General features: G+C 44.8%; 1 protein-coding gene across 1 annotated transcript; it reads left to right on the top strand.

Moving 5' to 3' along the window:
• Positions 1-1,047: 1,047 nt before the first annotated feature.
• Dlst (dihydrolipoamide S-succinyltransferase) lies at positions 1,048-23,723 on the top strand. The gene is made up of 15 exons (XM_076921648.1): positions 1,048-1,293; positions 1,817-1,850; positions 5,396-5,444; positions 8,490-8,542; positions 8,654-8,728; positions 8,917-8,972; positions 9,346-9,457; positions 11,820-11,972; positions 12,846-12,922; positions 13,807-13,904; positions 18,018-18,148; positions 19,268-19,341; positions 19,979-20,062; positions 20,441-20,608; positions 22,287-23,723. Exons 1-15 carry the CDS (start codon positions 1,231-1,233, stop codon positions 22,419-22,421), a joined length of 1,362 nt encoding a protein of 453 aa, XP_076777763.1. The 5' UTR covers positions 1,048-1,230; the 3' UTR covers positions 22,422-23,723.
• The last annotated feature ends 584 nt before the right edge of the window (positions 23,724-24,307 follow it).

Here is a 24,307-nt window from a genome sequence, read left to right as displayed (position 1 = left end):
TACTCCAAGATTCCAGTGCCAGTGTATCCAGGGTTTGGTGAGTGGGGAGGCTTTGTGAAGGTTTTGGGAATTAGGCAAAATAACTCAAGTAAAAGAAATGAACGGCATGGCACTAGGTGGTTCGTTCATTCATTTATACATTAATTTGATATTTATTCAGCTGAAGTTCATGGAATACCTCTTCTGTTAGGAAGTCAGGATTTAAAGGCCTAGGGATTTAAGACTGAGCAAATAAGGATGGGTAAGTGTACCGTGTGCTTTCAATGTAAGGCAGTGGGCAGAATGGGGAGCGGAAAGCCTTACAAGTGTTTCTACAACCTATGCCAATGGGGTTATGGCACTGAACAAAAGTTTAACCCCCATAGGATTAGTATATCACATTCCCAGAGTTGGGTAACAAACAACTTCCAGAGTGCACAGGATGGGTGGAGAACAGTTAGCTTGGCTGGAGGGTTTGCTTAGTGGCGGGAGAAGATCAGGAGATAAAGCACAGTGAGGCTAGTTGGTGAAAGTCTTACAGCTCCTTATGATCCCGGGCCATACGATTATTTTGTTGCTACCTCATAACTGTAAATTGTCTACTGTTGCAAGTTTTAATGTAAGTATCTGATATGCGACCGTTGGGCCCTCCAAAGGATCGCGACCCACAGCTTGAGAACCGCCTGTGAACGTCTACAAGAACGTGACCTTTACAAGTTCCAAGTACTCTAGTCTCTTGCGGGAGGGGGCTAAGGAAACGGGGCAGTGAAAAGTGCATGTATGTATTTGAGGAGTTCCAGGCTCAGAGAGGTAGTGTCACCTGCCCAAGTCCACATAAGCCTAACCACAGGCCTGAGATCCGAGTTCTTAGCCAGTGTCATCTCTTCCTAGAGTACGGAGGCAGCAAGGCTAGGGGGGTTGGGGGTTGAGGACAGCAGAAAAGGGCGCCAAACAGTCCTAGTTCGGAGGAAAGGTAGGGAAGGCTTGAACCCGGGGGCGCTCCGGTGGCCAGATGGTTGTCCTCGAAGAATACTAACCCAAGCTGGCCCTCTCTTGCCAGCGCCACAGATTCCCCAGCGCTGGGACGGCTAATGATACTAGCCCGCCTCACACTGCCCGGCACCCAACAGGGTTAGTGGTTCGCTCCGAACACCCCTCGCTGCTTGGCTGGTGCTGCGGCCGGTCTCACTTCCGGTTGTTGCCGGGCCCTATATCCGGTGTCCGCCCGCCCTCCATCCCGCTGCCTCCGCGATGCTGTCCCGGTCCCGCTGCGTGTCCCGGGCGTTCAGCCGCTCGCTTTCTGCCTTCCAGAAGGTACTGTCTGGCGGGGCCGGGGCTCCGATGGGTGCCAAACCGGGCTGTGGGCGGACGGGCAGGCTGAAGGGCAGGGACGCTGCGTGCTGGCCAGGCCGGGCACCAAGGGCACCGGGACGCAGAGGCTGCCGACGCCCGCGGAGCCGCCCAGCCGCGTGTACGGAGCCCCGGAGCCCTTGTCCTCTCCCAGGCAGCCCGCGTCGGCCGTTTGCTGCTGTCCCGGACCCTTTGCTCCGGGGCTGGAAGCCGCGCCCGCAGCGACATTGACTTAAGAGTTAAGAGAGGAGGCACGGCCCCCAGCCGTATTGCGCGGCCTGTCTCCTCGCACTCTCAAATCCAGCGCTTGTCAGTCTCGTGGGGAGGTTGACATAGTTTGGCCGACTCTGTGTCTTGCATTTACTTTCGGAGTTAAGAGATTCACCTGTCAGCATCACGATAAACGTGCACTTTAAAAAAATGTTTTTTTTTTTCCCCCCTCTCTTTTCATTTTGGGTGACGTCGATAATGTCTTCTTTCTCAACAGGGGAACTGCCCTCTAGGGAGACGTTCCCTGCCTGGTAAGTTCTGCCCTTGCGGTCACCTAAAATGCTCTTCTCGTGGGCAGAGCAGCATGTGAGGAAATCTGATGTTTCTTCTCATGGTATTTAAAAGACAATGGATTCAGATAGATGAGAAGCAAAATACTCCTTAAGTTTAACCCCTGTCGTTTATTCACTCGCATACTTACTGGGTTTTGTTCAGCTTTTTGTGGTGCTGGGGATGGAACCTAGAACATGAGAGGCAAGCATTTAACCACTGAGCTACACCACTGGCTTATGGTTATTGAATTTACACTGTCAGGCACTGAGCGTGGGTACTCATTAGAGAGACAACAATGAAAAAGTCTTGTCCTCCAGGAGCTTAAGGGGAAGGCAAGTTGTAAATTGCTGATGAAGTGATCATCTGATCGTGTGTTTGGAAGTGTGAGCATAGACAGAACAGGTTTCTTTGAAGTAGGTGACATTAAAGCTGTGACTTGGAGGATGTGACAGAGTCAGTGAAGAGAAGGAGAGAAGGGGAAAGGGTTAGCATGCATGAAGCCAGTGCAGAAGGAAACAGGTGTGGTGGTATTTTGGAATTGGAAACAAAGTGACATGCAGGAAGCCATTAGTTAAAGGAAACAGTATACTGAGGTAAATGATGGTGTAGGCTGTTGGAAGTTTAGTTGTTTTTCCCTTAAATTTATTTTTCTTGATGTGTGTTGTGTGTGCTTCCTTGGCATTATGTGACCCCAGAGGCCAGAAGGGGTGTGGGACCCCCCTTGTCATTGCAGTTACAGGCACTTGTGAAATGCCTGGTGGGGGTGCTGGGAACTGAGCCTGGGTCTCTGGGGGAGCAATACAGGTTCTGAACCTCTAAGCCCCAAAAGTTTTGATTTTCATTCTCATAGCTGTGTGTGGGTTGTTGTTGTCTTTGGTAGAGGGAGAGAGGAAGTTTATTAACAACCTTCTGAAGCTGACTTTTAATCAGGTGCCTGGCAAATATCTATTTATCCACTTGCCCACCCCCTCTTTTTTATTTTTGGAGACAAAGTCTTGCTGTTCAGCACTGGCTGGCCTAGAGTCACTACGTATATACCAGGCTGGCCTTGAACTTCCTCTTGCCTCTCTGCCTCAGGAGAGCTGGGATTACAGCCTTGCGCTACCACCTCTGGCTCTGGCAAAGCATTTGTTGAAAGATTCGATCTTAACTGTATGTAGGCTTTCTTGTGCTAGACGTTGTTCTGAATACTTTCTGTGCAATTTTGGGTTAATCATAACCAAGTGAGATTTAGTAGCATATTCCTAGATTTCTAGGCCAAGGTCACTCAACCAAAACTATTAGTTAAGTAAGACCCACCTGACTCCTTCCTTAGCCCAGACTGTTTCACTGAAAGAAGTGTTCTCATTTACTTGTGGACTCAACAGAGTATGTCTGTGTCTGAATGATAGGGTCTGATGTAGCCCAGGCTGGACTCAAACTAGATAAGTAGTCCAAGGCTGACATTTTACTTTTGATCATTCTGCCTCTGCTTCCCAAGTGCTAGGATCACAGGATTTGCACCGCCATGCCTGGTTTTATGTAGTGTTGGAGATCAAACCCCAAGACTTTTGCTGGGCAAGACCCTTACCAGTCAAGTGAGCTGTGTCCCAGCCCTGTCAACAGACTAGAGTGCTCTCTAGGTTAGCTGCTAAGCTAGGTGGTAGGAATAGAGATGGTCTCATCTGCAAGAGTCTCTTAGGCTAGTTGGATAGACAAAGCAAATACACATTTATGTATACATAGGGAGAAAATAACACGGTGGTTCCTGAGAAGTACAGGATGAGACATGAGGTAGCATGATAATAAAGCCCAGCCTGGGAGGTTAGAGAGTAGAAGGCCCAGGGAAGTGACATTTAAGATGAGACGTAAAGAGTGCATGAGTTAGCCAGGGAAATGCTATTCCAGGCAAAGGGAATTACTTGTGCAAATGTTTCCAAGCAGGAAGAGACTTGACCAGTTGTACAGATGGTCAGCCGGAAATGCAGCGGAGGCTAGGTGGAGAACTGTAAAGTGCTTGGACTTTATCCTAAGCCAGGAGGACGTAAGGCATCCAGCACAGTCCATAGTGCATTCTCAGTTACGACCTTTCTGTTCGGCTGAGAATGCTGGAAGATGCCAGCATTTTCTCCACTTTTTACGCTGTGAGGAAAAGCCTTGTGGTTAGGCATAGGCATCTTGACTCAAGGATTCTGGTTTAGGCTAGTCACCAACATAGTTGTATATGAAATAGAAATAATGGCAAGTGGCCATTCTCCTTCAGGGAGTTGCTATCGAGAGTGGAGAATGAAGAGGCCATTGTGAGAAACCTCCTTATAAGCCTAAAGTACTGTACAAATAAAACTTGCTATAGGATAAATTTTGTAGGACTCCAGTCTCCAAAAAGCTCTGTGGGCTGCAGTGTTCTAGTTCAAAGACAGGCTCTGCTTAGAATCTGCACTGCGCTCATTGGCTGCTGAACACAGAGATGCCTAGCTGACCTGACTCCGGGAATGTTTGTGAGGGAGTGTATGTGCATAAGAACTGGGTATCTCTCAGTTGATGTCGTCTGCACCCAGAGTGTAGGGAGGGTTATTAATAGACACCAATAGCAAAAAAGAAAACATAAATAATACATTCTGAAGAAGCAGCTGTGGTTAGTAGATACTGGGGAAATGAATTTATGATAAGGACAGTTGGTTTAGTGGGTAGGGACTCTCCCCTCTCCCCCCAGCTCCCCTTCTCCTGCTAAAGGAATTTGAGAGAAAACAGGCAGGTCAGGCAAACTGAATCTAGCAGCCGCCACGAGGAGGGAGCTGGCCAGGCCTTTTGAATTAGGGTCCAGGAACGCACACATGCTCAGCAGTGAAAGTGGGGGCTTGCAGCTGCAGAAAGGGCAGGGAGTCTTCACAGAAACAGGAAGACATCCCAGAGTATCATGGAAAGCATGCTTAGGCCAGTGTCGGAAAAAAAAGGGCAAGTCACCCTTTCTGAATTGGAACTCACGGGGACTCATCTTTTATTAAGAGTGACATCAGAGGAAGGTAAACTGACAGGGAGAGAGATGATTTTTGTTCAGTTGTAGGACAAGTGGAAGGGCCTAAGCCTAAAGCCACCTATATAGTCTTTGCTACTAGGGTTCAGTCAGTGCACTTTCTAACCTTGCCCTCCACACCCAGATAAGCTCCTCTGCCTCCGGTTATATGAAGTCACAGGACAAGCTTTCATATCTTACTTTCAAGTTTCAAAGGTAATAGAGACATTTTATTATGCAAGCGTAGTAGACTAAGGAAAATTAGTGACTTTTTAAGGCAGGCAGATTCTACAACCCTTAGGCTAAACAGCAGATCTCCTTCCCCTCCAAGTGCACATCCACTCTTAATTTCCCACCTATTTGCTGCCAATAAGGCAGGTAGAGAATTTGAGAAGCAGGACTGTAAATGATAAAGATTATATGACTGCCTGAAGCTGGTTCACTCTGTCTGGGATCTATGGGATGAATAATTCCATGTAATATACTGTGTAGATAAGAGATGTTGATTAAGAGTTGTTTTGTTTCTTGCAGGGGTCTCCTTATGTCAGGGACCAGGTTACCCTGACAGCAGGAAGATGGTGTAAGTATCACTGGGTAGTGCAGATATGTGGCCATGGCAGATTTACTTAGACACAGATTCTAAGTTTAAACTCCTGATGCTTTCACAGACCTCCAGTTCTAGAAATTAAGGACATTTGGTTGAATCCATAGACCCAACCTGGATGATCATGGTCATTTTTATTATAATCTGTCTTTGTCATCAGTTCAGTGGTTAGGTGTTAGACCAAAAGTGTACCGGGCCTTCGCAGATAGTTAAAATATAATGAGTTATTAACTTGAAACTATCTTTCTTTCTTGTTCTTTTTCTTAAAAATGAGAATGGGCATCCAAGAGATACAAGTGCAGCTGAGGGCCGGAGTCACACGTGTTACAGAAATTGAGAGGATTCTCTCTCTTGGTAGCTTAGTTACTCATCTTAAAAATCAGTAAATACAAAGGACCAGTTGAGTAAGCCTAGGACTTTTGACTGGTGTGGTAAGAATGCTGTTATTGCCTGATGAAGCGTGTGGAAGCTGGCCATCCACGTGTGGTCCAGATTAACTTGTACTTGTGAGTGTTGTTTTCACTTACTTTGTATTTCAAGTATTTGGGGTGCTGAGAGGCTGCTTTCTAGTTCCTCCTCAGGAATGGGGGGGGGGGTGAAGCTGCTTGTTTACAGGGTGAAGCTTTGGCAGGAATGAGAGTTTCTCTCTATGCAGCACAAGACATTTTGCTTTCATTCCAAAATGTTTCATTAGCGTGCTGTTAGAATACAAAGCTCTTGAAATTTTGTTGTTTGTTTGTTGGTTTTTTCAAGACAGGGTTTCTACTCTAGAAATAGCTCTATAAACCAGGCTGGCCTCAAACTCAGATCCTCTGAGTGCTGCGATTAAAAGTGTGTGCCACCATGCCTGGTTCTGAAATGGCATTTCTGAGACTCTGCACTGCAGAATTTATATATTTAGGTGTCTTTCAAAAAGGACAAACAGCCAGCGGTTAAGCTATAGTGTTTTAACATGTTCCCACCATGATAAGTAGGAAATAAAAGATTTATAGAATATTCCATCTTTTGATGTGTAATTCCATTATAAAGTTCTTTTTTTCTGTTTCTAATACTCAGCAGTAAGCAAGTAATGCTTTCATAATTTAAAAAACGATTCAGAGAGTCAAAACATATTACTTGTTCAGTTTAAATGGAGAGCAGGATAGATAATAAGGAGTAATCGTGACTTTATGTAATAAATACAACACGTAACTATTTAAAGTTAATTGTGGAAAACTCTGAACTTCCCCCTGAGTCACCCTCAACTGTGTCACGCTAGTAATACCATCTGTGTCGCATGCTGTCTTTTCTTCTATGCATGTCTATTTTGTTGAAAAGGTTTTTACACAACATTCTTTTATTGCATTTGTTGTATAGTAGTGGTGACAGGAGCACACCATGGCCTACATATGGAGGTCATGGTCTTGTGGGAAGTTGGTTCTCTCTTCCCACTGTGCGGGTCCCAGGGAACCAAGCTCAGGTCATAAGGCTTGGCAGCCCTTGTCCACTGAGCCATCTCACCTGCTTAAGTCTTTTAATATAAAACTTTTTTTACTTTGTTCTTACTTAATAGGTAATTTCATGTTTCAAAAGGCAAAAAAAAAAAAAAAAAAAAAAAAAAGGCTATTCGTTTTGTTTTTTATTTTCCAAATTGGGTTTCTCTCTGTAGCCCTGGCTGTCTTGGAACTTGCTCTGTAGACGAGGCTGGCCTCGAACTCAGAGATCAGCTGGCCTCTGCCCCTTGAGTGCTAGAACTGAAAACGTGAGCCACCACTGCCCAGCAATAAGTATTTTACCCTTGCCTTCCAGCCCATAGAGTGCCTCCTCCAAGACGTAGCCAGTGCGCCAGCTTCCCAGGTGTCTGCCAGAGCAGCCCTTTTCCACTTTAGCCATTAGTCTTTGCCCATGGACATATGTTTTTATTACATTCTTATGTATGTATGCAAATTGTATACACAGTATTCTGTGTTCTGTATTTTTGTATTGGTCTCCTTGATACTACATACATACATTTTAAAGTTATTCTGACATAAAAGAAAACAGGACAAAAGGCAGTCTACTTATGTATTGTAAAGATAACCTGTTAAGGTATAATGCTTCATGTCTTTAATCCCCGAATTGGGGAGGCAGGGGCAGGGCAGATTTCTGTGAGTTTGAGGCCAGCCTAATCTACAGAGTGAGTCCAGGACAGCCAGGGATAGTGATACTTAGTCTGGAAAAACAAAACAAAACAAAAACAACAACAAAAAACTGTTGAGAAGATCCCCTAAATCCTGTATAAAAAGCAAATTTCCCATCAGTTTAACTTATTCTCTCAAACTGTATAAATAACCATTGAGTGACAGATAGCCTTAGTAACCAGGTGTATCTATGTCTTCATTTCCCAGAAGTAACTTAATGAGTTTGCACACATCAAATGGCCTGGTTTTGAATTTCCTTTTCAGTGATTCCAGAGTGGGCAGATGTGCTGCCTGTTTGCAAGGGAATGCTATAGGAAATACCATGTAGGTGGGTTTTTGGAGGTTTTTGTTTTGTTGTTGCTGCTGTTGTTTTTAATGTGTGTGTGTGGTGGTGGGGATTAGTGGTTGCCCAAAACTCTGCTTTTTGCTTCTGAGTTTACTATCATTTTGCCGCCTTATCTAAATCTAATCCTGAGGATAGTGATGCATTTGTATTTGGCATATCTGTGCACTGCTGAGGATTTGGTTAGAGAAACTTAATCAGGAAGAGACATCATTTTGGTTTGCAAAGTATCAGAATCCTTTTTCTCAATAGAACCAGTGTGTCTCACTCTTCTGAGAAGTGACATTTCATTACAGTACTGAGCATTAGTTAAGACACCTATAGCATCAGGCTCTGGGGTCATTCTCGCTGAGTCAGAATCTGTCCAGGTCAGGCCTGGTATGTGTGCTTTGACAAGTTCCCCTGCATGCGATCTGCTTGAGATTCCCCAGTTTCAAGAGGTAACCCTGGTACCTGGACTAGACTGAAGTATTAGTGGTTCATATTCTCAAAGAGTTAACTGTTCTGTTTCTTTTGTAGCATTAGCAACAGCGTCTTCAGTGTTCGCTTCTTCCAAACCACGGCTGTGTGCAGTTAAGTACCTGATTTCTTGTGAATGGACTTTTACTGGGAAGAGAAACAACTAACAACCATTAAAAAGACAGAATGAGCACTTGTGGTTTTCCTGTTTTGTTTTTCCCTAGAGAATGATGTAATTACAGTCCAAACCCCAGCGTTTGCAGAGTCTGTCACAGAGGGAGATGTCAGGTGGGAGAAAGGTGAGATTTTATTTCCTCATTTAAGTTAAAAACTAAGGTCTCTTTATGAAGCACAGCAAGTGGAAACTGGCTCCACCTTTTGTTTACTTACTTATCAGTTTCCTCCCAGTCTTGGAGGAAAGTGGTCTTAGGCTATAAAAGGGGCCCAGAGGCTCCCAGCTAACAGGTGTCCTTTGACTGCCTTTCAGCTGTTGGAGATGCTGTTGCAGAAGATGAAGTGGTGTGTGAGATTGAGACAGACAAGGTGGGTTTATCCTAAAGATTAATTGCAACTTAATTTTGATTATTCAGTTGATGCCTAGTATACACACTAGGAGCTTCAGTCGCTTGCTACTTTGTTTTCTTCGAGGTTTCTGGGCTGCTTTCAGTCTTCTTCCTTGTATCACGTGGGAACATAGTAACTAAAGTATGTTTTAGTGTTTCTAAGAAAGGACAGAAGGTGAATGCTCACGATAGCAGTGACTTATCTTTTCTGACTGAAGACATGGCCTTAGGTGTTTCTGTGTGCAGAGGAGATGTAATATCCAGATGTGACAGTATTGTAACTCTTGCTACCCGTCCTAATTGAGTAATGCTGATACAAATGTGGAATCTGTCTCCATCTCTTTCTTTTCCAGACTTCTGTGCAGGTTCCATCACCAGCAAATGGCATCATTGAAGCTCTTTTGGTACCCGATGGGGGCAAAGTTGAAGGAGGAACTCCTCTGTTCACACTCAGGAAAACCGGTGGTAAAGAAGTTCTCCTGGTGGTCAAGGTCTCCAGTGTTTCCTGGTGGGGTTGAGCTGAGCATACTGTCCTAGCAACTCCCCCTGCCTCAGGCTGGCGTTCTAATTACACCTTTAGTTGAGGGACAGGAAAAATCCTGTTGATGGATGGTAAACTCTAATTGTCAAGTTCTAAGCCAACGGGGTAATTTTAAAAACCCACAATACTCTGTTCTTTCCATATTTCTCAGACTGGATCTTTTTCTTAAAGAACTACCAGGGAGTTGGGGATTTAGCTCAGTGGTAGAGCACTTGCCTAGCAAGCACAAGGCCCTGGGTTTGGTCCTCAGCTCTGGAAGGAAAAAAAAAAGAACTAACAGAAGTCAGGAATCTGAAAGACAGTAATTTTCCCCACACTGACCTGGATCACATGGAGCTTTAAAAGAAATACACGTGAAAAGGCTTCGAGCTCCTTGGATTTCTGATTTATCACCTTGCTATAATAATAGTTGGATCGTTGTTAGTTCTGTAGTATTCCCTTAGGTGATTCTGACATATAGTTAGGCCTGAATGCCACTGTGTAGACAGTTGAGTGTAGGCAATTGAGTGTAGTTTCCTTTTTTTTTTTTTCACAATTATGTTTGTGTGTCTCACTCTGTGTGTGTGTGCGTGTCTCTGTGGGGTGTGTACATACAAAGGCATGTGTGTGAAGGTCTGTAGATAACTTAAGAGTTGGCTTTCTCTTCCTGTCATGTGGGCAGTAGGCTGGAACTCAGGCCGTCAGACTTGGTACCATGTGTGAACCAACTCCTTTCCGTGTAGTTTTTTCTTGCATGTAACATCTTAGGAAAAATTGACATTTCTCTTTAGAAGAAATGCCAAAGAAAGATGTTTGTACTGGACCTTATAGTCAATATTAGAGATTAGAAAATCTGTTTTTCTGACTTGTAAGTGAAGATTTTTGTAGTTAGAGCTTTTAACTGTTAAAATAGTCAATCAGAAAGATGGTAGATTAGACCATTGAGGTTGGCCAGGGCAAGATCAAGTTCAAAGTAAGGGGAAAAAACTAAAGTAGCTAGGACGAATGAACCTGTCAGTATTCATGCTGGGACACCTGAGCCATCTTTCCAGGACCCAAAATAAAATTTTTATCAAATGCTCATTTAAGATTAAAGAGTTCAGAGGCTGGAGGATATCTCAGTGGTTCAGAGTAGATACTGCTCTTTCAGAGGACCCAAGTTCACTTCCCAGTGCTTACATGGCAGCTCACAATTGTCTGGAGCTCCAGCTGCATGGGTTCCAGTGAGCCTTACTAGGCACCTGCTCTCATATGCACATACCCTCATATAGAGACACACATATACACAGTTAATAGTAATAAAAAAATTCTTTAATTTGATTTATTTATTTAAAATAAATGTTCTTTTAAGAATTATTTTATGTATATGGTTATACTGCAGCTGTCTTTATACACACCAGAAGAGGGCATCGAATCCCATTACAGATGGTTGTGAGCCACCATGCGGTTGCTGGGAATTGAACTCAGGACCTCTGGAAGAACAGTCAGTGCTCTTAACTGTTGAGCCATCTTTCCAGCCCTCCCCCGCCTTTTAAAATTTTTTGTGACTAAGATTATTCCTTTTGCCTGGTGGTGGTGGTAGCACACACCACTAGGTGTGATCCCAGCACTTGGGAGACAGAGGCAGGTGGATCTCTATGAGTTTGAGGCCAGTCTGGTCTACAGAGAGTTCCAGGACAGGGCTGTACAGAGAAACCCTGTCTTGAAAAACAAAACAAAAAGAGTATTTCTTGTTTGTGTTATGTTAAAATAGAAAGTGGTGAGCAGTATGTCACATTTGTGTATGCATTTTAACATTTTCATTTGCTTTGTTATTTTTGCTTAAAACAGTAGTTCTCAAGCTGGTTGCAACCCCTTTGGAGGTTGAATGACCCTTGACAAGGGTCATCCAAATACCTCTGCATATCAGATATTTAGATTATGATTCGTGACAGTAGCAAAATTACAGTTCTGAAGTAGCAATGAAAGTAATGTCGGCATATGAGGAACTGTATTAAAGGGTCACAGTGTCAGGAAGGTTGGGAACCACTGGGTTAGGTCTCATTTCCTTGGCCTTGGTTTGTGCTCTTTAAGTACTTGCTGAATTTGAAAGTTAGTAGATGTCAGTTAGTATTTGTGAAATCGGGAAGGCATCTGCATTGAGCCAGTAGGGCATTCAGGGGGACCTGAGAATAGAGAGCAGTGGCTTATGTCAGACATTTGAGGACTGGAAATAGACCTTTGTCTCTAAATCCTCTTTAGTAGCTGCAGTTAGTTGCCTTCCATGGGACAGTGCCAATGGCATCTCTCTTTTTTTTGTGTGTGCAGCTGCTCCTGCTAAGGCCAAACCAGCTGAAGCTCCTGCTGCAGCCCACAAAGCAGAGCCCGAGGCGCCTGCTGCCCCTCCTCCCCCTGTAGCCCCTGTGCTCACTCAGATGCCACCAGTGCCCTCACCCTCACAGCCTCCTTCTAGCAAACCAGGTAAGAGCCTGTAGCAAAACAGCTCATGGAAAGCAGCTTGGGAAAGACTTATTTTGACTTGTTTTAAGGATGAGAGTCCTTTATTTCAAGGAAGGTGTGGTGTCAGAGTGCAAGGTCACATGGCCTTTGCAGCCAAGAACGATCTGCAGCTCTGTTCACTTTGGTATTTAAAAGCTCCTCACTCCCTTACCCCAGCCCACTGTACAGTGCTGCCTGCATTCACAGTGAGCCTCCCCACTCTAAGAGCAAGAAGTCAGATCCTCTGGAAACACTGCCAGTGGGCACAGCCAGGGTTTTATCTTTCCGGTGGTTCTAAAGCCTGTCAGATTGACAGTGAAGATTAATCCTTACAGTCTCAGACTCCCAGGTGTCTCTTAGGGAGAAGGTACTTTGTGTGATACCATGTTCCTCACAGGCACAGTCTGATGCCATGGCTCTGAACACACCAGGTTGACTGCTTTGTAGAAAGCTCTCTAGATTTTGAAGAACTAGGTTTGCAAACCAGCCTTCTATTTATTTGCTAACCATGTGACACTAGTCTTATTACTTCATTTTTTTTTTTCCCCTGAGACAGGGTTTCTCTGTGTAGCCCTGGCTGTCCTGGAACTCACTCTGTAGACCAGGCTGGCCTTGAACTCAGAAATCCACCTGCCTCTGCCTCCCAAGTGCTTGGATTGAAGGTGTGCACCACCACAACCTGGCTTTCTTTTCTTTTTTTTTTTTTTTCTGTCTCATTACTTCTATGAGAGATTGTTCACCTATGAGTTTGGAATGATGTTGATAAACTTGAGTATCTTGAGGATAAAACGATAATACAGTGTGAAAATATTGCTTTCCATATCCGATGTAGCTGTGCCCTCTCTTCCTTTTCAGTGTCTGCAATAAAACCCGCTGCTGCCCCTCCACTGGCTGAGGCAGGAGCTGCTAAAGGTCTGCGTTCAGAACATCGGGTAAGCCTCTGACAACTTCCAGGAAAGTGGCAGAGTCGCTGTGGAGTGAGAGTGTGGTGCGCATCTTTAGTGGGGGCTGAAACCTTATTGCCTTGGCCTTGAGAAGGGGAGAAAGTTGTTCATGGTCTCATAACTGTCAGACGTATACCTAGAACATGGCTTCTGAACACAGTGGGTTTCCTACTGTATTGTGCTGTTGGTGAAATGCTTCAAGTGAGTAAAATAGCTGCAGAAAGAAGTAGCACATCCCTTTTCTTCCCACACTGGCATGCACTTCTCAGAAGTAGTCTGCTGAGCTCTCTTTCTAGACTTCATGGATATTTTGGGGAGCCAGCGTGGCCAGGTTGTTGCATTGTAACAAGCCTCGGTCAGAGCAGACAAACCCCTCAAGGAGGTATGGTCAGGAGTGTGGGTTCTTTGCCTGAGAGCGCTTCCTAAAATACCACAGCCTCAGAAGCTTGTTTTTGAGTTTCCGTTCCCCAGGTAGCTATTCTCACGACAGTCTTTATCAAGAGAAGTTGCCCTTTCTGAAATGACTCTGAAGCTGGCTGGATCTACACCACAGTCTTCCTTTTGTAAATTGGTTTTGGTTTTTAAATCACACTATTTCCTGAGCCTCTGTTCTTGGTCAAATTTCTTGTACATCTGAGTGAAAACTTTGGTCTCTGAGTCTGTGTTTTTGCTGAGGCCACTCAGGAAAGGGAAAGCCTCTAACTTTAACTGTAGTGATTGATTGGGTCCAGCGTCTTGGCACATGCCATGAATCCCACTACTTTGGAGGCAGGGGCGAGAGGATCTCTAGTGCTTGTCATCCATCTCTGGCGAGTGGAGTCCTCTCCCTGACTGGGATGGCCAGATGGCCAACTCGTCCTCTTTCCTTTCAGGAAAAAATGAACAGGATGAGACAGCGCATCGCCCAGCGTCTGAAGGAAGCCCAAAACACATGTGCAATGCTGACGACCTTCAATGAGGTTGACATGAGGTGGGGTCCCTAGTCCTGAGGTGGAGTCCCCACGTCTGAGGTTCTAGTAGTAGAACACAAGAACTTACCTAGCCCTTATCAAATGCTGATTCCAAAACTAGCTTGAGCTGGGAGAGGTATTTATTTCTGCTTTACTCCTTGTTGACTTATGCAACATGACCTACTGGTTTAATTTGCTAGTTTACTTCTCTAATACTATGGAATGAATTAGAAAATATGTAAGAAAATAGTGAGCTTTACTGCAACATAAAAAGCTTAGCTTTTTGGACTTTCATGCCTGAGCTATAATGGTCTCTGATAAATTAGCCTAGTGTAATCATTTTTGTTTAGGTTTTTATATTTATTTTTACTTATGTATATGTGTGAGTTCCGGGCGGAGGGGTCCACAGAGGTCAGAAGAGGGCATTGTATCCCTTAGAACTGGAGTTTCGGGTGCTTGGGAGCCCATTGACGTGAGTACCAGCAACCACATTTAGGTCTTCTGGAAGAGCGCTATGTGCTCATAACTGCTCCAGTCCCTGTTTGGTTTTTGAGACAGGGTCTCAAATATGTAGTCTTAGCTGCCCTAGAACTCACTATATAGACCAGGCTGGCCTTGAACTCACAGAGATTTGCCTGCTTGTACCTCCCAAGTACTAGAATTAAAAGTGTGTGCCATTATGCCCAAGCTGGTTGGTTGGTTGGTTGGTTGGTTGGTTGGTTGGTTGGTTGGTTGGTTGGTTGGTTTTGAGACAGTGTCTCATGTTGCCTGGGCTGGGCTTGAATTCTCTTTGTAGCTGAGGATGATGGTGATGGTGCCATCATGTCCTGCTGCTAGTAATGACCTACTTGCTACCCCTTGGGATGGGAAACCCTTCACAATGTGCCTGGAAGGGCACACTCTGCTTCTTTCTAACAGTGACTGTTTCTTGTGTGTGTTCCCAAGCCACTCAGAATCCAGCAGGCAGGACAGAGACTTGCTGCCTCGTACTCTACCCAGTGTTGATTATGGAATTGGAACTAAATTGAGTTTGTGTGTGTGTGTGTGTGTGTGTGTGTGTGTGTGTGTGTGTGTGTGTAGGTGTGCATGCATGCATATAAAAGCCAGAGATCAAGTTTCTTTGTTGTTCCTGGGAGTCATCCACCTTGTTTATTAAGGCAGGTTTCTACTTGCCTAGAGTTTGTTAAATAGGCTAAGCTGACTAGCCAGTGAGCCCCGGGGTCTGCATGTCTCCTACCTCTGTTACCCTGAGGTTTCATGTGTGTGCCACCAAACACAGGTTGGTTGGTTTGTTTGGTTTTATGTGGATTTTGGAGTTCAAACTCAGGACTTTATGCTTGCCTGGGGACAAAGGTGTCTTCCCTAGCCCCCAAACAGTTAAATTCTAAAATATAAAAACCTCAGTTCATGACACCCATTCCTGTAATGGCCTAATTGTTGATTTCTTTGTTTTCTTTAAAATTTTGATGTATCCAAGTATCAGCACTGTGGGGAAGAGAATAGTTTTATTTAACAAGTATTTTAAGTGTTTATCATATGCAGATTACTAAAGTGAAATTCGGGGCTGTGGGGATGACCGTAAAAGCGCTTTGCTGTCTCATTTTGGTGAACACTAAATAAAATCTAGAAAAAAAGCATCAAAAAGATAAAAATGAGTATGAAGTGGGGAAGGGGGTGTGTTTGCTTTTGGAGTTTGAATGGACTCTCCAAAATGACAAGCATGTAAGCCAGGTATAGATAGCATGCACGTCTGTCATCCTGGTGCTTGGGTGGTGGAGCAAGAGGATCAGCAATTCAAGGTTATCCTTAGCTACATGAAGTTCAAAACCAGCCTGGACTATATGAGAGCCTATCTCAGTTTAAAACAAAACAACATGAAAATGCTAACTAGTGTTACAGAGAAAGTCATTCCAAATAGTTGTAGCAGTTAGGATCATGATACTGTCAGGAACGTGCAGGAAGCAGAAAAGATCATCTTTGGCCCCAGCAGTCTATCTAGGGTAGAATGGAGGTCGGATCTGTATTTCAGTGGGGTTTGAATGCCGGTGTAAGAATGAATTAGGTCAAAGACACATCTCCGAGGTACCCAGCTCCCTTTGCTCCCTCAGAGTATTAAGTCTCTCCCTCTGCTTCTCAGTGAGGAGGTTTGTTTATTGAAGTGTGTAGGGTCTGGTTAATTTCACTAGATGCCATTATTTTATTGGGAAGTCCATCATGTAGGGAAGGACTTTTCCTAATGAGTCACAAAGCCTGCAGCTGTGTTTCCTGCATTAGGGGCAAATTGTACACAAATTAAATTGGACTTTGAAATTTTACCCAGTTTCTTAAGACGAAGCATGTAAATATTTATGTCTCTAAAAGATGCAGTTGGCCCAACATCCCTGATTGCAAGTCCGGGTAATAGCTGGATCTCCTTTCAGTAGCTAATCTAGTGTCACTTAGCAGTGGCCTGAGGCTTCAATGTAGCCAGTAATGTGGTTTAGATCGAGTGCCCTTTGGGTCTTATGCCTATCAGCTAACCCAGAGGAGCCTTTCTGAGCCTTGTTCCTTCCCCCATTGTCCCAGCTTTGCCTCCAAGGGCTGAGCTCTGAAATAGAAACTCCTTAATGACCAGAAAATGGCATTCAGGCAGGTCTGAGAACAGAGACACCCACCACACCTCTTTCCTGCAGTAATGCCTTTAGGGTGGTAATTCTAGCACTAAATGAGGTTAGACTCAGGAAAATAAACATTTTAAACCCAATCAGTCCCCTTAGGAAAATTTCCTTTTTTCAAAAACAAAAGGTCTGAAGTGGGTAGTTGAAGGGTACCACATCTTATCTTTCCTGCTAATGTTGAATTAAGCCATTATAGGGGGAAAAGGAGAAGTGAGCCTTTGGGCCTGAGATGAAGTTAAATTCAATTTTCATCATGGAATGTTATTCCTATAGTCATAGAAGTTCCTGTGGGAAAAGGATAGGAGAGACTATCTCTGCAATGCATATATGTGGGGGGAGAGGGGGAGGGTGGCAGGGACCTTAGCTTGATAGACCAGAGGATGTTCAAGTTGCAAAGTCTTCTCAGAGGCAGGCCCAGCACTGAATCTGAAAGACAGGCCACAGCCCACACGGTGCCACTTTCTAAATACCAAGGAAACCACAGTCGGCTAAACTAATCTTAAGATCAGACGCTGTGTGTTGTTGTATCTTGGTGCCCAGCCCAGTCCTCCCCATCACATGTCATGGGCATTAGTAACTGTTTCATGAGCGAGTTGATAGAACTGCTAACTCAGAGGAAATAGTCCTCTGACTTTGCACAAGCCTGGAAGAATGTCAGACTTACCTCCTGCATAGTTACCTCCTGCCTATAGTTACGATTGCTTGTGGAACCTACACTTCACAGGTGGCCGTTTTTTCTTTTTCTGCTAATTAGGTAGGAGAATTATTACAAAGTACAAAGCTTTACTTTTTTAAAATACGATTCTAACAAAAGGAATATTGTTTTTTAGCGTTTGCTTATAAACTTAATTTGAAACTTAAATTTGTTTCCAATGTGGATAATTCATAATTTTAGTGTAGGGAAATATACTGTTTGGTATGGTATTATTCTATGTGATCTTTAGATTATCTGTCACTGAAATCTGTGACTCATAGAACTAAGAGGATTGCTTTACAAAGGCTTAACCACCTTAAGGACTGGTTGGCACTGATCTTCTAGATGAGTGTTCTGTGATAGAGAACTTTATTACATTGGCCCCTAGAGAATGATTCAGAACTTGAACGTAGATGGTCCAAGCTAAGGGAATGCCCATCCATTCGTTTACATGGGTAAAAACCTGTGAAAGTTCCAAAGAGGGCTTTATCTGTTTCTGGTGCATAGTCCAGGCCTGTAATCCCAGCTCGTTGGGAGATTGAAGCAGAGGCATTCCAAGTTTAAGGCTAGATGGTGTTTTTCAAGACACCTAGTCTTGAAACTTTGAAAGGATGAGATGCAGGGTGGGCTGGGGAGCATGGCTCAGGAGTAAAGCCCTTGCCAGCATTGCTCAGAGGCCCTCGACACTTAGCCTGTGGCAGTGTATGTGCACTTAGTATGTGCATGTGTACACACAGCAGCCAGAACTTCACTGACAGTGTCTTTGCATCGTGTATTTACAGTAACATACAAGAGATGAGAGCTCGGCACAGAGATGCTTTCCTGAAAAAACATAACCTCAAATTAGGCTTTATGTCAGCGTTTGTGAAGGCCTCTGCATTCGCCTTGCAGGAGCAGCCTGTTGTAAATGCAGGTAAGTTTCTTGAGACCAGTGTGGCAAAGATCTTTGGAGCTGAGTGTATGAATACAGACCTGCTGTCACATTTAGGGCTCACCAAGGCTTTTTATTCACAGTCTGTGGAAACATGATCACCTTCACCAAATACTAACATGATTACTTTCTCTGCACGAAGTGGGCAAAAAGGTTACCCCAATGTGTAGTTTGGCAGTTGCTCTGGCAGTGGGCAGCTCTGGGATAGCCCAGCTTCCAAGGCTGTCTCGTATCATGGGCAATCTCAGGTTCTGGCTCTCCACCACCACCACGTGCCCTTTACTGGAGGCTTGACTTTCATGTTTGGCATAGGCTCCGGGTTGACCTTTGTCCTTGGGTTAGGGGCCTCATCGGGAGGGCCTGGGCTTCACGCTTGTTTTCTTTCCTCTTTCCTCTCATCGTTGAAGTGTTGATCTAGCTTACAGTTCCTGTTTCATATTGAGGCACTTCTGTGTTCCTTGGAAGATAGGAGAGAGGACAGTGACACTTTACAGTTCTCAGCCTAAAATCCCTAGTCTCTCCCCCATTGGATGCTGTGCTCTAGGTACACAGGAGGGCTTTCTTTGCTCTTAGCATCTCTGAGTTTTCATTCACTTGACATGTACTCTAACAATCCAGTGTAGATTCTTTGGAAGATTCCCAAGCCTGCTTTTCGTATAGGTAGGTACAGTTTTCAGCAACCGGTTTTCTATTTAAGATGGTGTATTTAAAAGCCAGACCTCCTTCACGTCCACCTGGATCTCTAGAGAGAGTAGACGGGCAGTATCCTCCACCCTCCTTTGCCTTTTACAGAGCACTTGATATCTAGCTATTCTCTGCTCAGGGAAGGCTTGCATAGATAAGCCGTTAATGTGCTTCTACGGTGTGTACCTTCTGTGAGCTGTGGAACAACATGCTCCTACGTTCAGGTTGATTCAGAAGCTTGGGAAATACTGGTATGAATTGGGATGGGAGCCAGGAGAGTGTCAGTTACTTGTAATGCAGTTATTTTCATGTTGATTAGTCATCCCACACCGCATTGGCCACTGAAGACTTGTACTCTGTTAACTCCTTAGCCTTGGCCAAGAGCATTGTATGTAACATGCGTTTTCTCTTTCATAGTGATTGATGATGCAACCAAGGAAGTGGTGTATAGAGATTATATTGACATCAGTGTTGCAGTTGCTACCCCGAGGGTATGTTGGGGCAAGAGTTGAAAGTGCTTGCTTAGATCCTGTGTTAGTTATTTCTATTTTTGTGCTAAGACACCAGGACCAGGGCAACTTATGGAAGAAAGAGTATTGGGTGGGCTTCAGTTTCCGAGGGTTAAGAGTCCATTGTCATCATGGTACGGAAAGTGACAACAGGCATGGTACTGGAGCAGTGGCTGAGAGCTCACATGTGGAGACAATCACAAAGTAGAGAGAGCTGACTAACTGGGAATAGCATGGCTTCTTTGAAACTTAAAGCATGCCCACAGGGACACACCTCCCAAAGGGAGGCCACACCTCCTAATTCTTCCCAGACATTTCCACCAACTTCGGACCAAGTGTTCAAATATATGATCGTGTGGAGGCCATTCTTATTCAAACCACCACAGATCTCACCTTATTTATATTAAAAAGATGATCATATGGAAGGGGTTATTTCTATAATTCTATATTTTTAGGAGATCGTTAGTTTAAGTACATTTTTTTAAAACCATACCACATTCCTTTATCTTAGTATAAGTCTTTTTAATCACAGTGAGTTTAAGGTGTTCTGGTTGGGGAAATTGTAACTATAAAGTAAAGAGTACTGTTATTTGCAGTTTAAAACAACTTTCCACTCCAGGGTCTCGTGGTTCCTGTCATCAGGAATGTGGAAACTATGAATTATGCAGATATTGAACGGACCATTAATGAACTAGGAGAGAAGGTACAGTAGACAAAAGTGCGCGCCTGAGCTGCGGGGCAGTTGAGGGAACAAAGCCTGTAGAGGTTGGCGCTGTTCAGGCCTCTGGAGTCTGGCTCTCTAGGGACTGTCTAGCCTCCCAGGAAAGCAGTGGTCACCTGAGCTAAGGAGAGGCATCAGGCAGAGCCTGGCATGTTCCAGTGATTGAAGTCCCTACATTCAGAATCTTCTGGGGAAAGAAATGTTGATTGTAGAGTCACAGTTTCTCTGAAGGTGGTCACCTTAGCTGAGCCACTGTCCTGTTTGCTGGAGGTGGCACTTCTGACCTCAGATAAGAGTTTTCTAGATTTACTGTTTTGGAGCAAAAGAAACCTGGTTTGACTTAATGTTTCTTGTTCTTAGGCCCGAAAGAATGAGCTTGCCATTGAAGATATGGATGGTGGTACTTTCACCATCAGCAACGGAGGAGTTTTTGGCTCACTTTTTGGAACACCCATTATCAACCCCCCTCAGTCTGCCATTCTGGGCATGCATGGCATCTTTGACAGGCCTGTGGCTGTGGGAGGCAAGGTAGGAACCTTTATTTCTGAGATTTTTAATTGCTAAATGGCTGGCTGCAAGAGAGAAACCTAACTAAATCCTTATTATAAAGCATCCACTGTAATTTCAGACTTAGGTTTCAGTTCTTAATTACTAAATGATAGTTAAGGTACTGGTTCTCAAACTGATCTGGGGATATTGACATCATCTGGGAATTTGTTGTTAAAGATGCAAGTGCCGGGCTGGAGAGATGAGTCAGTAGTTAAGAGTACTTACTGCTCTTGGCAGAGTAACTAGATCCAGTTCTCAGCATCCACACAGTGGCTTGTAGCCATCGGGAATTCCAGTTCTGAGGTCTCGGGCACCTTCTTCTGTCCTCCTTGGCTACTGGGCATGCCCATGTAGGTAAGGTGCTCAGACACGTTAAACAGTAATTTCTTTCTTTTTTTTTTTTTAAAGATTTATTTATTTTAGGTATATGAGTGCACTGTCGCTCACTTCAGACACACCAGAAGAGGGCATCGGATCTCATTACAGATGGCTGTGAGCTCTTAACCGCTAAGCCATCTCCAGCCCATAATTTCTTTTTTAAAAGTAAATTCTTAGACACTCCCACCCCCCCCCCCACACACACACACAAACTCAATCTACTGAAGCAGAAATGCACAGTTGTGATGCATGTTAAGAAAGTCTCCTCTAGGACTTGTTGACACCTTGTCAGAACACCTCAGGGAGTCAGGGATGGGTAGAGGTGACCCTGGGAAACAGGGCACAATACACAGCAGCCTGTGGGCTATAGAATTGTATGAGAAGCTTGTAAGTTTTTTGAGAGTTCAAGGTATGAGGGAGGCCAAAGGGCTTGAGTTAGCTATTAGAAGATAAGTTAGTTTAAAAAAAATAAAATGTTCTCAGACTTCTGTGTCTAGAATGTTTCTGGGTCATTGACTCCTTTATAAATCCAAAAATCATAGGTCTTTTTCTTGGAAAACAATTACACACAACTTATTTTTTTACTCATGGACTCTCAAGACAGGGTTTCTCTATGTAGTTTCTTTGTCCTGGAATTATGTATGTAGACCAGGCCGGTCTTGAACTCAGAGGTCTGCTTGCCTCTGCCTCCTGAGTGCTGAGATTAAAGATGTTTACCTGGCAGATAGCAGAAGATTTAAACTCAAGGTTAGTTTTTCCTCGTCAGACGAGGGGATGCTGAGTGGTGGTGACGTGTCTGCCTCACATGTTCAGAGCCCCGAGTTTGACAAACCCGCATGGCAATACATGCTTGTGGTTCCAGCGTCAGGAAGCGAAGGCCAGAGGGTCAATGGCTTGGTGTCTTCCGTGCTTGTACAGTAAGCTTGAGAACAGCCTGTGCCCCATGAGACCCATTTCAAAAACAAATAAAATACAGTTTTTAAATTGTAACTTCAAGATGGTGGTGTAGTAGTAGTAGGTGCTTGCTTAGCATACACAAGGTCCAGTGTGGCTCTACACAGTGCAAACGTAACAGTAATAAAGATTGTAACTTCAAAGTAGCCCCTACAGGCAGCCACAACTGAAGAGCTTTGCATGAAAGAAAATACACCTAAGTTATCCAGAGGCAGCAGTGGCGGGAAAGACTTTGGTATGGGCTTTGCTTTCTCACCTCTTTTCCTCAGGAGGGCGTTTTCTCTGGTCCTCTGAATACAGATCTGCTGACTTCTCCTCTCTGCAGGTGGAAGTTCGACCTATGATGTATGTAGCCCTGACCTATGACCACCGGCTGATTGACGGCAGAGAGGCTGTAACCTTCCTCCGAAAAATCAAGGCAGCAGTAGAAGATCCAAGAGTCCTCCTCCTAGACCTTTAGGAGGAAGCCACACACCCTACCTAGTGATCATGCAGGAACTGAAAACCAGTCTTCTCCCTGTTCCCTCATCAATCCCAGGTTAGCCTGATGACAGGCAGGCACACACTGTTGGCCTCAAGCGAGGAAGCCAGGGCACTACGTAAGCAGCTTTCACGGCCTTTTCTTAGTGTTCCTTCTAGGCTCTTCTCTGTGTGACTCTTACCTTCCCCTGTCTTGGGCCTGAGAGAGAGAGTGAGAGCCTTAATGGATGGTCATTAATCTTCCTGCCTTTATTCCAGTCCTCTGCAAAGACAATTCTGCTTCTCTCCAGTAACAGTATACTATAGGGATACCACCAGGGACCATGGGATTCCAATCTCTATCTTTGGAAAGTGTTCTCCAGAGATGCCTGGGGGATGCTCTGCCTCCTGGGCTCAAGGCAGCCTCTGTCCCAGCTGTGCACATTCTCACTTGATGCCACCTGTGTGGAGGTATTGGCCACAGGCAAAGAGGTGCTGCTTTGCTTCTTAAATGCACCATCATTCTGACCTGTCAGTGGCTTCAAGGTGCCTCTCTACCTCTTCCAGGAAGCACAGGCTGGGGGATTTGAGGATAGGCAGAATGTGCAGCATCCTGGAGGTTACCTGTTATCATCACAGATGGGAGTTGAACCCCGGCTCACCCTCACAGGCTCCATCGTATGCTGGCACTGGGAAGATTCCTTTTGGCATAATTACGTGCAACTGTTGTCATACCAACCCTTCTCAGCCTCTAGGAATCACTGTTCTCACTTAAAGCAGAGTTTAGCACATCTGGTGAAGGGACTGTTCTCACCAGATCAGGCTGATGAGAGCTTCTAAATTGAAGGTGGTATGAGCATGTGCTGGCAGATCTGGCCTGTGGTGAGCAAGGGCTTGGTGCCTCTGGTGCAGGACACAGATACAGGGGAGGATGGACTGCTGGGAACCAGCCTCGGGAGTTAGGACAGTGAAGAAATGATGGTGTCACCTCTAAGATCACCCTTCAGGTACAGGTGCAGTTGTTGGAACATTCTTGAAGTGTGTAACATGCTCAGCTGGTTGTGAAAGCTCCTAGGCCTTGTACGCTGCACTCAGCCTGAGTCTGCTGACAGTTGACACGGGCCATTAGTGCTGAATTCCCTTTTTTCTTGTAATCCAAGACAAGCTGGGGGGGAGGGAAGAGGTCAGTATTGAGTGCCTGCAGCATCTGCTACTACATCTCCACCATTCAGAACTTGTAACTAAAATATTTAAAGAGACTGATTTTGAATGAAAATTAAAGGGCAAATGTTCTCAAACCGGGCTCCAGGGTCTGTGCTCTTTTGACCCTTGAGGCTGCACAGCCCCAGTCACAATGCCATTATGACTGAAAGCTACTTCGTCCTGAGTTGGCTATCTTGGTGGAGCTACTGGTGGGACCCAGGGTCTTTGTATATTTTCTCTGAGCAGCATACTAGGCCCCCATCCCATGCTTTAGACGTGTTACTTTAACAGCCAGCCAGGGAACCCACAAGTGTCCCAGTGCCCTGGGTTCCTTTCAGGGAGCCCCATGGCCCTGACAAGCCAACTCTTGAAGAGAAATTGTGGCTCCCACCTATGTGAAGCCCCTTCAAACACCAAGAAGGGCTCGCATAATCTCCAAGACGGAGTGGGGAGGCACGGACATTCCTGGTACCATTTGGACTTGGTTGCCACGTGTGCACCATTGTAAGCACATGTCTGGTTATAGTGAACAGTGAGGGCTGTCTCCTAGGAGCAGTAAGTATTGAGGGGCAGTGGACAGGACAGAATGACCACAGTGGCATGATGGAGTAGAGCCTTACTTTCCCACACTCCTCTCGTCTGCGGATCCTGTCTGCAGTGAGGCCCTCCCTCTGGTGGCCTGTC

The sequence above is a fragment of the Arvicanthis niloticus genome, chromosome 23 (assembly GCF_011762505.2).
Source record: "Arvicanthis niloticus isolate mArvNil1 chromosome 23, mArvNil1.pat.X, whole genome shotgun sequence".
Lineage (NCBI taxonomy): Eukaryota > Metazoa > Chordata > Mammalia > Rodentia > Muridae > Arvicanthis > Arvicanthis niloticus.
The sequence above is the reverse complement of the archived record's forward strand: the minus strand, read 5'-3'. Positions and strand labels throughout refer to the sequence as shown.